At 51.3% G+C, this 12,195-nt stretch overlaps 1 protein-coding gene across 1 annotated transcript; it reads right to left on the bottom strand.

Moving 5' to 3' along the window:
• Positions 1 to 8,978: 8,978 nt before the first annotated feature.
• On the bottom strand, positions 8,979 to 11,934 carry INSM1 (INSM transcriptional repressor 1). Its single transcript, XM_079945134.1, has one exon. The coding sequence runs from the start codon at positions 11,609 to 11,611 to the stop codon at positions 10,073 to 10,075; it is 1,539 nt and encodes a 512-aa protein (XP_079801260.1). The 5' UTR covers positions 11,612 to 11,934; the 3' UTR covers positions 8,979 to 10,072.
• Positions 11,935 to 12,195: the final 261 nt, after the last annotated feature.

Below are 12,195 nucleotides of genomic sequence, written 5' to 3' on the forward strand. Positions count from 1 at the left end.
TTTGGGGCTAAAAGAGCCAGGAACAACACCCAAATCACCCTGCGAGACAAGTCCCACTGCAGCTCGCACCAGGGTGCTGGGCCTTCCCCACAGCCACCTCCGAGAAACAAGGGTCAAAGCAGGGGCCTGCCAGTGAGATCAGAATCCGCCACTTCACGGTGACTCAACTGTGAGTCTCAGATTCGGGGCTGGACTGGCCCCTCTGTCCCCAGCCTGGGCATCGCCCTGGCTTGAGGCTGAGCAGGGATGCCTGGCGCCCTGGGCTCCGGGATTTTTCCTTCTCTCGCTCTTGCCGGTTGCCATGGTTCTGGGCTGGCCTGTTAACTTGCCTGCAGGTGTCAACTAGTAAGTGGTTTCCACAACCAAGTGCTTTTAGAGCCGGAGTGGAGGCGGCTGGGGCGTGCTGGCGCTGGGTGATGTCTTTGCTGTGGTGCGGCTTCAGACTCCATCCTTCACAAGGGGCTCAGGCATTTCACTATCTTACGGTTTGCACCTGGAGCACGTTAAAGCACAGTGAAAATGGTCCAGAATCTGCGAATTTGGTACTGCGATCATGCCAGCGTGGTAGCCTTGGTTACCGTCGTGGAGGGAGGGCTACCTTAACCTGTGTCTCAGGAGTGTCAGTGATTAGAGCTCGCAGGTTGGGCAGTACAGAAATCAGCAATTTCTCCAATGGACAAGATAGGAGGTGACTTGAAAGGATGACATACTCGGCTTCTCTCCCTCTCACCGGGTGGAATTTTCAGGCTATTCTGGAGTCGGATTGCCAAAACACAAATCCGTTGTTTCCACGATTTGGGATTAGAACCATATATGTCCTCATGCTGTCACATCACGCTCCATGCCTAGGTAGCCCCTTGACGAGGAGATGGAGTCAAGACTCTTGCATTTTACTCTCCAGTTGAATTTTCCCACACGGGCACATCTGCCCCCACCTCCCTACCCCCAAGGGTTTATATAAACCAGTGTCCTTGCTCTCGACTAAACTTCCCCACTTCCTGGTCATGTCACCTCTTAGGGCCTTCCGTTTCCCCATCAATACAGCCTCACAGAGTAATTGTGAGAAATCAGCAAGTAATTCATGTCAGTGATAAGGGCTCAATGACTTTTCACTGATAGGATTGTTACAGATCAGTCCATCATTAGTCAGGGTTAGTGGCCTCTGGTTAAGACTTCAAGCCGTCAACTCTTCTCAGGCCAAACTTCCTGTTGGCGGCAACAGCTGGGAACACTCTGTGTGTGACGGAGACCCCCAAACTCCACCAGCGCACATGAAACACCAGCAGGCACACAGGCCCCCGGGGATCCTGTGAAAATGCAGATTCTTCTCATCTGGTAGGTCTGCAGTGCAGTCTGCAATTCTGCATTTCTAACCAACCCCCAGGGATACAGATGCGACAGGTTGGTGGCCCACACTTTAACAAGGCTCTGAAAAATACAAGCTAGGAAAGTACAAGTTCTCCACTATTGTTGCCATAATTGACTCACGTGTGAGACTGGGTCAGAAACCTGCCCTAGAAAAAATTTCAAGAAGAGATTGGGAACTTCTTTTTTAAATTTTTTTAAACTGAAGTATAGTTGATTTACAATATTGTGTTCATTACTGCTGTACAGCAAAGTGATTCAGTTATACATATGTATGCATACTTTTAAAATATATTCTTTTCCATTATGGTTTATCATAGGATATTGAATACAGTTCCCTGTGCTATACGGTAGGACCTTGTTGTTTATCCATCTTATATATACTAGTTTTGCATCTGCTCATCCCAAACTCGCACTCCATCCCTGCCTGCCCCCACCCTTCGGCAAACACAAGTCTATTCTCTATGTCTGTGAGTCTGTTTCTGTTTTGTAGATAGGTTCATTTGGGTCAGACTTTAGATTCCACATATAAGTGATATTGTACAGTATTTGTCTTTTTCTGACTTACTTCGCTTAGTATGATAATCTCCAGGTCCATCCATGTTGCTGCAAATGGCATTAGTTTGTACTTTTTTATGGCTGAGTAATATTCCATTACTGTACAGCTTTTTTTCCGTTCATCTGTTGATGGACATTTAGGTTGTTTTCATGTCTTGGCTATTGTGAATAGTGCTGCTATGAACATAGGGAGTGCATGTATCTTTTTGAATTATAGTTTTGTCCAGATATATGCCCAGGAGAGGGATTGCTGGATCTTATGTTAATTCTATTTTCAGTTTTCTGAGGAACCTCCATACTGTTTCCACAGTGGCTACACCAACTTACGTTCTAGGTTGGAAACTTCAAATCAGAGCTGACTTCTCCCTGCTAGACATTGATCTACATGCCCCCAGTGCTCAAATATTTGCACAATTGAATGAGGTCGGGAGATGTCAGAAAGGTGCTTTTTGCTTTTGAATTCATATTATTTTAAAACTGATCAATGCTGCATTAAAGTTGTCTTCTCTTGAATTCAATTGTTAAGCTAATAGTTACCAAAAGTCCTCGAAAGGTTAGGTAGAACCATGCAAACTTGCTGATATTAAACTTTTCACTTTACCTATAAAAATGGCAATCTCTTACGATTCAGCTGAACAGTTGCGATTTCACTTGGTAAATGCAGCCACCGTTGCGGTGAAGAAAACAACGTTCAAACCAGGAGACGCTGCTTCTTCCATTTAGATTTCTGTGAGCCGCTGCAGCTGACATGACGAACAGCATGAATAACACCATTTGGAAGCAGCCTCCTACCTAGCTAACATTCTCATTTAAATGATCAGGGCTTTGAAAATGGTGCCTGAGAAGGTAACACCTGTGAAAATCCGTAGGACTCAGTTTTGCAATTTTCAGGCGCATGTGTGCTGAGTCCTGGAGTGCATGGCACTCAACACACAACTGAGAAAAGCACAGGTTTTCCTAAGGACCAAGTTTCCATCTCATCAAGGGCAGGAATGTGGGCGATCTATACGATATTTTCTTTAAATCTGCATGATCTATAAAACCACACGATTTTATTGTCTAGCCCTGAGGCTCGGTAAACTTTTTCTACAAAGGGCCCAATAATAAATATTTTAGGTTTTGTGGGCCATATAATTTCTACGTTCATGACTAACTTCTGCCACTTCGGTATGAAAATAGCCATAGACAGTAAGTAAGTAAATGCGCGTGGCTATGCTCCAATAAAACTTTATTTACAAAATCAGGCTCAGGGCTAGATCTGGCCATGGGCCTTAGTTTGCCAACCTCTGGTTTAGCCTTTTCTGTTACAATGATAGAGATGGTGAAATACTGCAATGGTGGCAATAATTCTGGATTCTCAGTATAAACTTAGAAGATAAAATCACAGTTGCTGGAACAAAGAAGGCCAGATGGTATAATATGTGGTTAATTATATTTTGGGTTCTCTTTAATATCGATGATCACATTTTGAAAATACAAAGGGGAAAGTTCATGATTTTCTCTGTGGTTAACAGAGCAAAAAGTTTTGGGTATGCAAATCTGAAATCTTAATTATGTAATAAGTGTTTCACTAAAATGATTTAAAATTTTCATGTGAAAACCTTCAAGAAGATATCAAGGATAATAATAGTGTTTAAAGGATCAATAAAGGCCTTCTTTTCAAGAGATGAGTGAAAAAAGAGTATGTTCCTTTGTGGTGTAAAATATCTGATGAGCTCTAAGATGATTCTGTTCAGATTTAGACACCCAGAGAAGGCGATTCGTCCATCTCCTTTTATGCCTGACAGTTCTCAATTGCATCATTTTCATGTACCTTATTCCTGTAGGTTTCTATCACCTAATAATAACCCCTTTGTAGCTGTATTCTGAAATGGTAAAGACTCATCTTACATAATACAGTAGGACAGATCGCGGTAGAAAAGAATGGCCATCCATTGGTGTTACGAGCTTTTCAACCACAATATTGTACACGTGTGTTTCAGCCCAAGTTCCCCAGGCTTTTCTGTCCTTTGTGTTCAGAGGAAATTCTAGCCTAATTTTCTTTCTCCCGTAGAAAGAGCGTCCTGTGAAGCCTTCCGTGCCCTAACGCCTCCTCTGTCTCCTATCAGATCCCACAGACAATAACCTCCTGGCTCACTTGGTCCATCCCGTCACCATCAGGTGTGACCGTCACCTGGCTGTGGTGTTTGAGAAGGGGCGTTGCATCAAGGCTCCTATCCTGAACAACAGACGGAGCAGATGTTGTCTTCAAATACAAGGGCCTTCTTTGATGAGTGAAGGAGGAGAGGGGTGGATTCCGGGGGAAGTTTCTGCCATTACTGTTTCCCCTGGGGCAATGCTCAGTCTACTGGTTTAGGCCAAGTGGAGGGAACAGTGAACACCTGGGTTCTGATGAAAGGGAGGCACTACAGGTGAACCATGAACGCAAGTGGTGTGGACAAGCTTCTTATAGACGTTGGTGAAAATGCACAGCGTGAGTATGACGTGTGAAACACTGGGTCTCCATCATCATGCTCTTGAATGAGCGCTGACTGGTGGTAAACACGTATAGGTGTCATTTCAATATGGAGAATATTCTAAGACCCGTTTATCTCAGGAGTGTGAGCTTGTGCGATGAGCTGAAGAAAAAAACATGGCTATTGATGCTTTGGGTGGAAATTCCACCAGGAAGACCATACAGTCTAGAAATCTTCAAACAAGGCAAATATGAACACGTTTACCCCACAAGCCATCTGCTCACCATATATGCTGCCAAGGAAGCATGCCTGTCCTCAACGTTCCACTTTCCAGATGCGATAGAAGAAGCCCGCAATAATAAAAAGTGTGTCGCAGACAAATGATGACAGCTGGGGTTTAAGAGATGAAGGGATGTGTATTTGGGTCAGTGAAAATATGGTAACTGACTTCAAATCAGAGGCTCAAAAATGTTCAGTGATTCTAAGAACCCTATCAGGCCTCCATGATGCCCCCAAACCAGCGGGGAGTGGTCAACGTGGGAGCCAAGGTGTTTCTCTCACTCAACCCTGAGAAATCAGTTCCCCTTCACCAGGAAGGTCTGTCTACCTCCCATCAGGCTCGGTCCCTTTCGAGACCCAGTCTGGCTCGTAGCAATTACCCCTGCAGTTCCTCCTAACTGTCCAGAGAAACAGGACGCATTTGTCTTCAGAAAATCCTCTCGAGTGGGAAATTGCCTTGATGACACCAAAACCTGTAGCTGGTTGTTTGCACAAGGCAAGGAGATGCTGATGAATCCACTGGAAATTCGTTAGGTTTCCTTAGCAACCTCAGGAGTTCCCTAGTGCTCCTGGTGAAAAAAGATTTCCCTCTTCCTGGAAATCCTTGGGCAGGTGGGTGCTCTCTTCTCTGGCCCCTTCTTCCTGTGGACTCAAGGTCCCTGGCCTCACCAGGGAGCCTTGGTCGACTGAGGGGCCGGGGGGATGGGAGAAAGTGCCCGGACGAGGAGCAGCCCTTCAGAGGGTGGCCTTCTCATCTGGGTGTCTGGGACCACTTCTTTCTCCTAGGGCCACTTGGTGGGGACATTCTTGTGAGTCCTGTGACCAGGCTTCACATCCGAACTGCTCTCTGGGATGCTGACGGGCCTGATAGAGCCGGTCGCCGTATTACAATGCAGGAGTGATGCATATCCCAGCCTTTCCCCCGTGAGTATGGGCTGTGTGATGCTGCAGTTAGTCATAAAGACACTAAGCTTCACACTAAGATATGTATAACTTGGAGATGATTAGGCTGCTTCTTTCTCCACTCGATGGGATTCTCAGGCTCTTACTTTCGGGTTATGTTGCCAAAACATGATTTGGATGTTTCCAGGATTTAGGATTAGAATCCTAGTTGTCTCTGGACCGCCATATTGTACTCCATGCCTTGGTCCCACCTTGGCGGTCCAATGGAACCAACATCCTTGCTTGGTGCTGTTCAGTTGATCCTCTCACTCTGGCGCGTTTCGCTACCTCGTGGGTCTCTCTCTACAAGTCAGTCCCTTGCTTGATCTTTTCTAAATCCCACAGCATGGGCTTTTAACTGCCAAACACACAGCTTTCTCTAGCCGAGCCACCAAAAGACTGTAACTTAACCTGGTCCTGTAACAGGCTACCTCGGTGGCACACACGCAGTACGTGTGGATGACAATCTGACCTCTTACACTAGGGTCTATTTGCCAGAAAACTTCTCCACAAGACCAAAACGTCCCTTCTGCAAAAAGATAGCAAGTTCTGCTCAAAGCCTGCCTGCCCCAGGCCGGTGGGTTTATAACTACCCCTAAACACCATAGGACACACTCCCCGGATGGAGTTTTTCTCCTACCTGCTCCCTTTGGCGTCCCGACTGCCTCTCCTCTCACAGTCTAGGAAGTCCTCTCCAGTGTCTCACCGTGTCTCCCAGAAGCTCATTCCCTCTGATTTAGAGATGAGGAGACAGGCCTGCAGGAAGTCCTGGAGTTGCCCAAGCTGCTTCTAGACCTTTCCCTTCCACAAGATATCTGGCGGGTGAAGAATTCCTATGATGTCATATAGGACTGTTAAGAGATTCTTCTGCTTCCTTAGTCTTGGAGACGTTGCGGATGGCTGTGGAATGAAGTCCAAGGAGATGGAGGGGTGGCTGATGGAAGGAGACGGCTGCCCCAGGGAGCCTCCTGCAGAGCAATGGTGGCACGTGAGGACCGGGCCCCTCACCGGTGGCCTCTGGGCGCAGACACGCTGGGCAAGAGGAGCCCGGTGACTGGCATTGCCCGGCCCAACCTTGTGCACCCAGATCTCTGCAGGGCACCCCAGTATACCTACATGTGCCACCGAGGGGCCAGAGTGCAGCCAGCCTCCAGCCTTCTTCTGCTCTGCACCACGACGCTGTCATCATGCACAGCTGTTCAGGTTGGGCCTCGCTCCACGTGGTCACGAGTCACCCTGGCGCGGCTGCCTCCACCGTGTGACCTGGGCTCCCAGAATGAAGTCAAAGGGCCCAGGGATCACCTGTAGTGATGGTGCTACACGGAAGGAACAGCGCCCCCCAGGGTAGGCCTCGGACCCCGCCCCCCTTACCCAGGCTGAACTCTGTGCAACACGTCCCCGCGTGGCCGGTTTCCACCCGTGGGCATCCAAGTCTGGAGCAGCCTCAGACGCAGGGGCAAGTCCGCCGCATCCTTTACACACTTGTGAAGAAGGTGGGTGCGTTTCCACTTGATATTTTATAATAGGAGCTCTTGGGAACTTATTAGCCAGGGAGGGAGAAAAAAAGAGAGAGAGAATCTGATTTCTTTCCTGTGGAATATTCTGCTGACTCGCATTGCATTACTTTGAAACAAACTGACCAAGGTTTTCTATTTCTTCTATACTTTTTAGTCACCTTCAATGTGCTCCCTTCACTATATGATTTCACTTAGTATCTCACGTAAATGAAATTTTGGTTTCTTTTTGAGAAAAGGTATATTTGGTCAATCGAGATAAATTTCCGCAGGGGATGAAAGAGCACATTTGCAAACAACCACACCTTATTGACCATGATGAAGATGGACATTAGGGTTTTTGATTTATGATTCTGGACAAGAAAAAGTAAGCCAAACATAGATGCCAAGACGACATCCCTGCGGGCCAACCGCCAGGTTTTTAAGGATACTTGTCATTGGCATAGAGCACACGCTCACCCTCGGGATGCAGGATCTTCTATTGTGAGGTGTCATTCAGAGAGAACCTTTGAAAAGTCTCACATTATTGCTTAGAGGGAGCAATCATCAGGCCACAAATCTGAATTTTTCTTTGTTTCATTCCAACTTTTCAGGATGTTACAAACACGGCTTTGTCCCCATGCTTTCAGGTTGTGCTGCACCAAGCTTCTGTCTTCTTGTATTTTCCAAACTGGTAAATAATACAAACAATAAGAGGAGGGGCAGTTCGTCCTGGAGGCAACTTACCTGTGCTGGCTGCTCCTTCATTGTTACTGAGTCTATTTCAAGCCCTCACAAAGGGAGGAATACTCCACCGTCCTGACAGCTGAGCCTTTTAGTGAACCCTTTCCCACATAAAACTTTAGGTTCAAAATCTGAAAACGATCGCTTTCGTCACATTTTCCTTCCCAGTTTCGCACGTACTGCCCTTCCCACCATCACGCCAGCTACACGTTCTGGAAATGCAGCTCGTACTGTACAGATTTCTAACATCCCTTTGCTGGGCAAATCTTAGATTTAGTGTGCCACAGGAGAAAAGCAGCAAACACACATCAGGAAGGGAAGGGCGTGCACAATTGTGATGTTTAGCTCGGCTCCGTGATCAAGTGTTCCAAAGGCAGAGGAAAACAACTCAAAATATTAACTGGTGAGTGTCAGGATTGTTCTTCAAAGAGCTTTGTGACACATAACGGAAAACAGTGTAATTACCGTTATTAAATTTAATACCCCAAACAGATGGTGTTCCAGTTTTTTCCCCCAAAATGGACTGCTACCTGATTGGAAAATTATTTCTGAGCCCTTACCCCAAACCCTGTTGCTTAACTTCTTTTGCATCCAAATGAGAATTGGTCTGCTTCCCTTATTTTGAAAATCTGACCATAAAATCGTTTCTACTTTCTCCTAGTTGTTACCTAAGGATCAGAAATTACCCATTTTACTTGAGGAATTACGGTTACACTGAGCCCCAAACTGTCAGGAAACGAAGGATCTGCTAAATTAAAGCGGTGTTCTTATATCCCCTTGGTTAAAAGGATAGGTTTGTGTGGACGTTTATCTAGATTTCTCTGGAAAAGGTTTGCACAGCTTCCCTTCTAACCCCCACCTTCCAGTACATTCCTAAGGACCCCTAACAAGCCTTTGGCTCCAGCTTAGCTGTTCTGAGCCTACACCCTTGAAGTGCCGGAAGGGGAGAATCTGGCAGCTCAGGCTCAGCTCTAAAAACCCACGATCCTAGTGACGGTGGTGGGTTTTCTTAATAAACAATAGACACACATATAAGAAATCATTGGAAGCTCTATTTTAAATCCTTGTGGAAACCCCGTGATGCAGAAATAAGTCCACCTTACTTTGACTTTGAAAATATTTTATTTGAATAGTAAATAGTTATACAGTTGAAACAGTTCTATTGAAGCTTTCTATAAATAGCTAACAATTAAGAAAATAATGTATGTAGAAAAGAGATTGCATTTAAAAGTAAGAGCTGTCGTTTGTACGAGGGCCCTGGGGGCGCTCCAAGCAGAATAAAATGGTAGGTTGTCTGTAATTCGCTCAGATAGGTATAAAAGTTAAAACTTTTAACAGATCCCCTTAGAAAAAGGCTCTCTTCTAAAATGCACAGTGAAATGTCAAGAGTGGCGGGGGGGGGGGGGGAAGCGCACCAAAAAAAACCTGCAATCAAATAATATGATAATCTTCATAATTAATATAAATAAATAAAGAATAAATAACAATTACTCATAAATCAACATATACATTTAGAGGGAACTCATTATAGTCCTACCTCAACAAAGATGATCAAACCGAAAAGTCTTACGTGAAACATTGAGGCAGTTTCTACAGCATCTTCTGAAAATTCCCTTCCCTCCCCCCGAAAAACAATCCCAAACAGACAACAGTTCAAGGCATTTGTGGCTAGACTAAAGAGAACTCTTTTTTAAGCAATTTGATTTGTTCACATACAAAAAGGTAAAGCCAGACTCCAGCAGTTCACAAGCCATAATAAAGCTAATCGTGTGGGAAGTTCAATTTACAGCCTGTGAAATATAAAGGCATTTATTCCTCAAGATTCACCCAAAACAACCCGTACGCTACATACATAGAGAGCAGAGATTGGTAGGCGAGAGCAAACCGCGTTTCTAGACCGTGAGCACAGAGAATACTAGCAAGAAAAACATCTCCCCTCCAAGGGGAGGCTTCCAACCACGAGACAAACGCGTACAGCTTTTCTCCCTTGTACAGAAAGAGATTGGCTCCTGTTGCGCCATGGGGGGGAAAGGGACACAACGCAAAGGGGGCGAGGGGTCCAAAAGGAGTCACAACGAGAGGATCGGGGTTACCGTCACGCTACACCGAGAGAAGCGGAGACGACACTTTCACCGGGGGTGGGTGCCCCCGGCGCGGACGCGGGGTCGGGGCGCGCTCTCTTCGTGGGTCTCCAAGCGAAGGCACGGTTCGGGGGGCCGGGGTGGAGGGCGCGCTCTAGCAGGCCGGACGCACGGGCACCTGCAGGAGGATCACTTGTCTGTTCTCGGATGGGTGGCACTTGTTGATGTGCCGCGTGAGGCCGGGCGAGCTGTAGAAGGTGGCCGGGCAGTACTTGCAGGGGAACACCTGGGCGGCGTGCAGCAGGCGCAGGTGGCGCTCCTGGGCGCCCTTGCTGGGGAACGTCTCCCCGCACACTGGGCACAGGTGGCACTCGGCGGACGCACTCAGGCCCAGCACGCCGGCCGCCTCGCCGTCGCCGGCCGCCTCCTGGGGCGCCTTCTCGTCGGGCCCGGGGTACAAGGCCAGTAGGTCCTCGGCGGGGGGCGCCGGCGGCGCGCCCTTGGCCTGCAGCGCCTGGTGGTGCGCCAGCAGGTGCTTGCGCAGATAGGCCTGGCGGCGGAACTTCTTGGCGCAGTGGTGGCACTCGTAGAGCCCGTCCTCCGAGCCCGACTCGGACACGCCGCCGGGGCTCGGCGTGTCGCGGTCGCTGCCGCCGCCCGTCGCCTCCCGCACCTCAGCCCTGGCAACGGTTTCGGGCTCGGACGCGCGGGCGGCGGCGGGCGCAGGCCGCGGTTTGTGCCAGCGGCGGTGCGAGGCCAGGTTGGCCGGGCAGCTGAAGACCTTGGCGCACTCGGGGCAGCGGTACTCCACGCGCACGATGCGCGAGCACTTGTGCTGCGCCAGCGCAAACGGGTCGGCGTACTCCTCCTTGCAGAGCTGGCAGATGAACTCGCCCAGCGGCCGCGCCGCGCTTCCCGCGCGGCCCCGCGGCGCCTCCACCGGGCCTTCCTTGATCTTGAGCCCCAGCACGGGCGACGTGGTCACCTCGTCCTCGAAGTGCAGCTTGCGGATGGCTTTGGGCTTCTTGGCGCCTGGGGCCTTGGCTACCTTGGCGGGCGGCTCGGCGGCGGCGGCGGGGGGCGCGGGTCGCTTGCCTGGGGGTCGCAGGGAGGCGGCGGGGGGTAGCGGGGGGCCGGGCCCCGGGCCGCGGGCCGCCTCGGCGCCTGCCGAGAACGCCGTGCCCATCTTGAGCTCGGCGGGCGCGAAGAGCAGCGGGTCGCCGCCGCAGGTGCCGCCGCCGCCCGCGCCATTGGCCCCGCCGCCGCTGCCGCCGCCTCCAACGAGCAGCGCGGCGGGTGTGGGGAAGGACTCGGCCGAGACGGGCGAGCCGAGGTTGAAGCTGCGCTCGAAGTACTTGTGCTTCTCGTGCTCGCGGCTCACGGGCCGCGTGGGGCTGTAGAGCGGCGCGGGGTGCGCGGCCTCGGGGTTGCCGAAGTGCGCGGCCCGCGGCCCCGGCGGGGGTGGCGGCGGGCCCGGCGCGCAGGCGAGCGCGGCGGCGAGCGTCGCATGGGCGCGCTCGGCGGGCGGCGGCGGCAGAGGGCCCGGCCCGGGGCTCGGCGCCGGGGGCGAGGCGCGGGCGCCCCCGCAGCCCGGCGAGAGCAGCAGCGCGCGGTCGCCGTCCTCGCCGCCGCGGACCCGGTAGGACACGGGCGTGGACTTCTTGCTGCGCTTCACCAGAAAGCCGCGGGGCATGTTGGCGCGGCGCGAGGGCGAGAGCGAGGCGCTGGCTCGGTCCCACCTTCGCGCTCGGCCCCGGCGGCCCTCAGTGCCCTCGGCCCATGGCCCGGGCGCGGCGGCGACGGCGGCGAGACTCGCGTGGCGCCGGCGGCGGCTCGGCCCGGCTCTGCGCCCTGCACGCGCGTCCCTATCCCCGGGCCCGGGAGCCGCTCCCTTTTAACTGGGGGAGGGGGCCATTGTTCTCGCCTCCCGCTTCCCCCGGAGCCAATCAGCGCGTCCGCAGCTCCTCCGCCCGGTCGGGTTGGGAGGGCGACGCGGCGGCCAAGAGGGGGCCGGGACTCGGGGGTCGCCCGGTAGGTGCGGCAGATGTACCTGAGGGCGCGGGGCCCCCGCGCGCGCCTCGCCGCCGCCCCGCCCGGCGCCACCGCCCCGCCCGGCCCAGGCACACGCCCGGCCCCGCCTCCCTTCACGGTCGGCTGCTCCTCTATGGGGAGGCGCACGTGCCTGGGCTTTGTGTCTCTCCTCCCGGGGGCGCGGAGCCGCCAAATGGGCCCGTCCATCAGCACGACAATGCTCGCCCCCCTCCCGCGCTGGGATTA

This window comes from Stenella coeruleoalba, assembly GCF_951394435.1.
Source record: "Stenella coeruleoalba genome assembly, chromosome: 15".
NCBI lineage: Eukaryota > Metazoa > Chordata > Mammalia > Artiodactyla > Delphinidae > Stenella > Stenella coeruleoalba.

What these genes read in the sequence shown, in the direction of transcription:
- INSM1 (XM_079945134.1), bottom strand. Translation starts at nt 11,611, where the DNA reads ATGCCCCGCGGCTTTCTGGTGAAGCGCAGCAAGAAGTCCACGCCCGTG.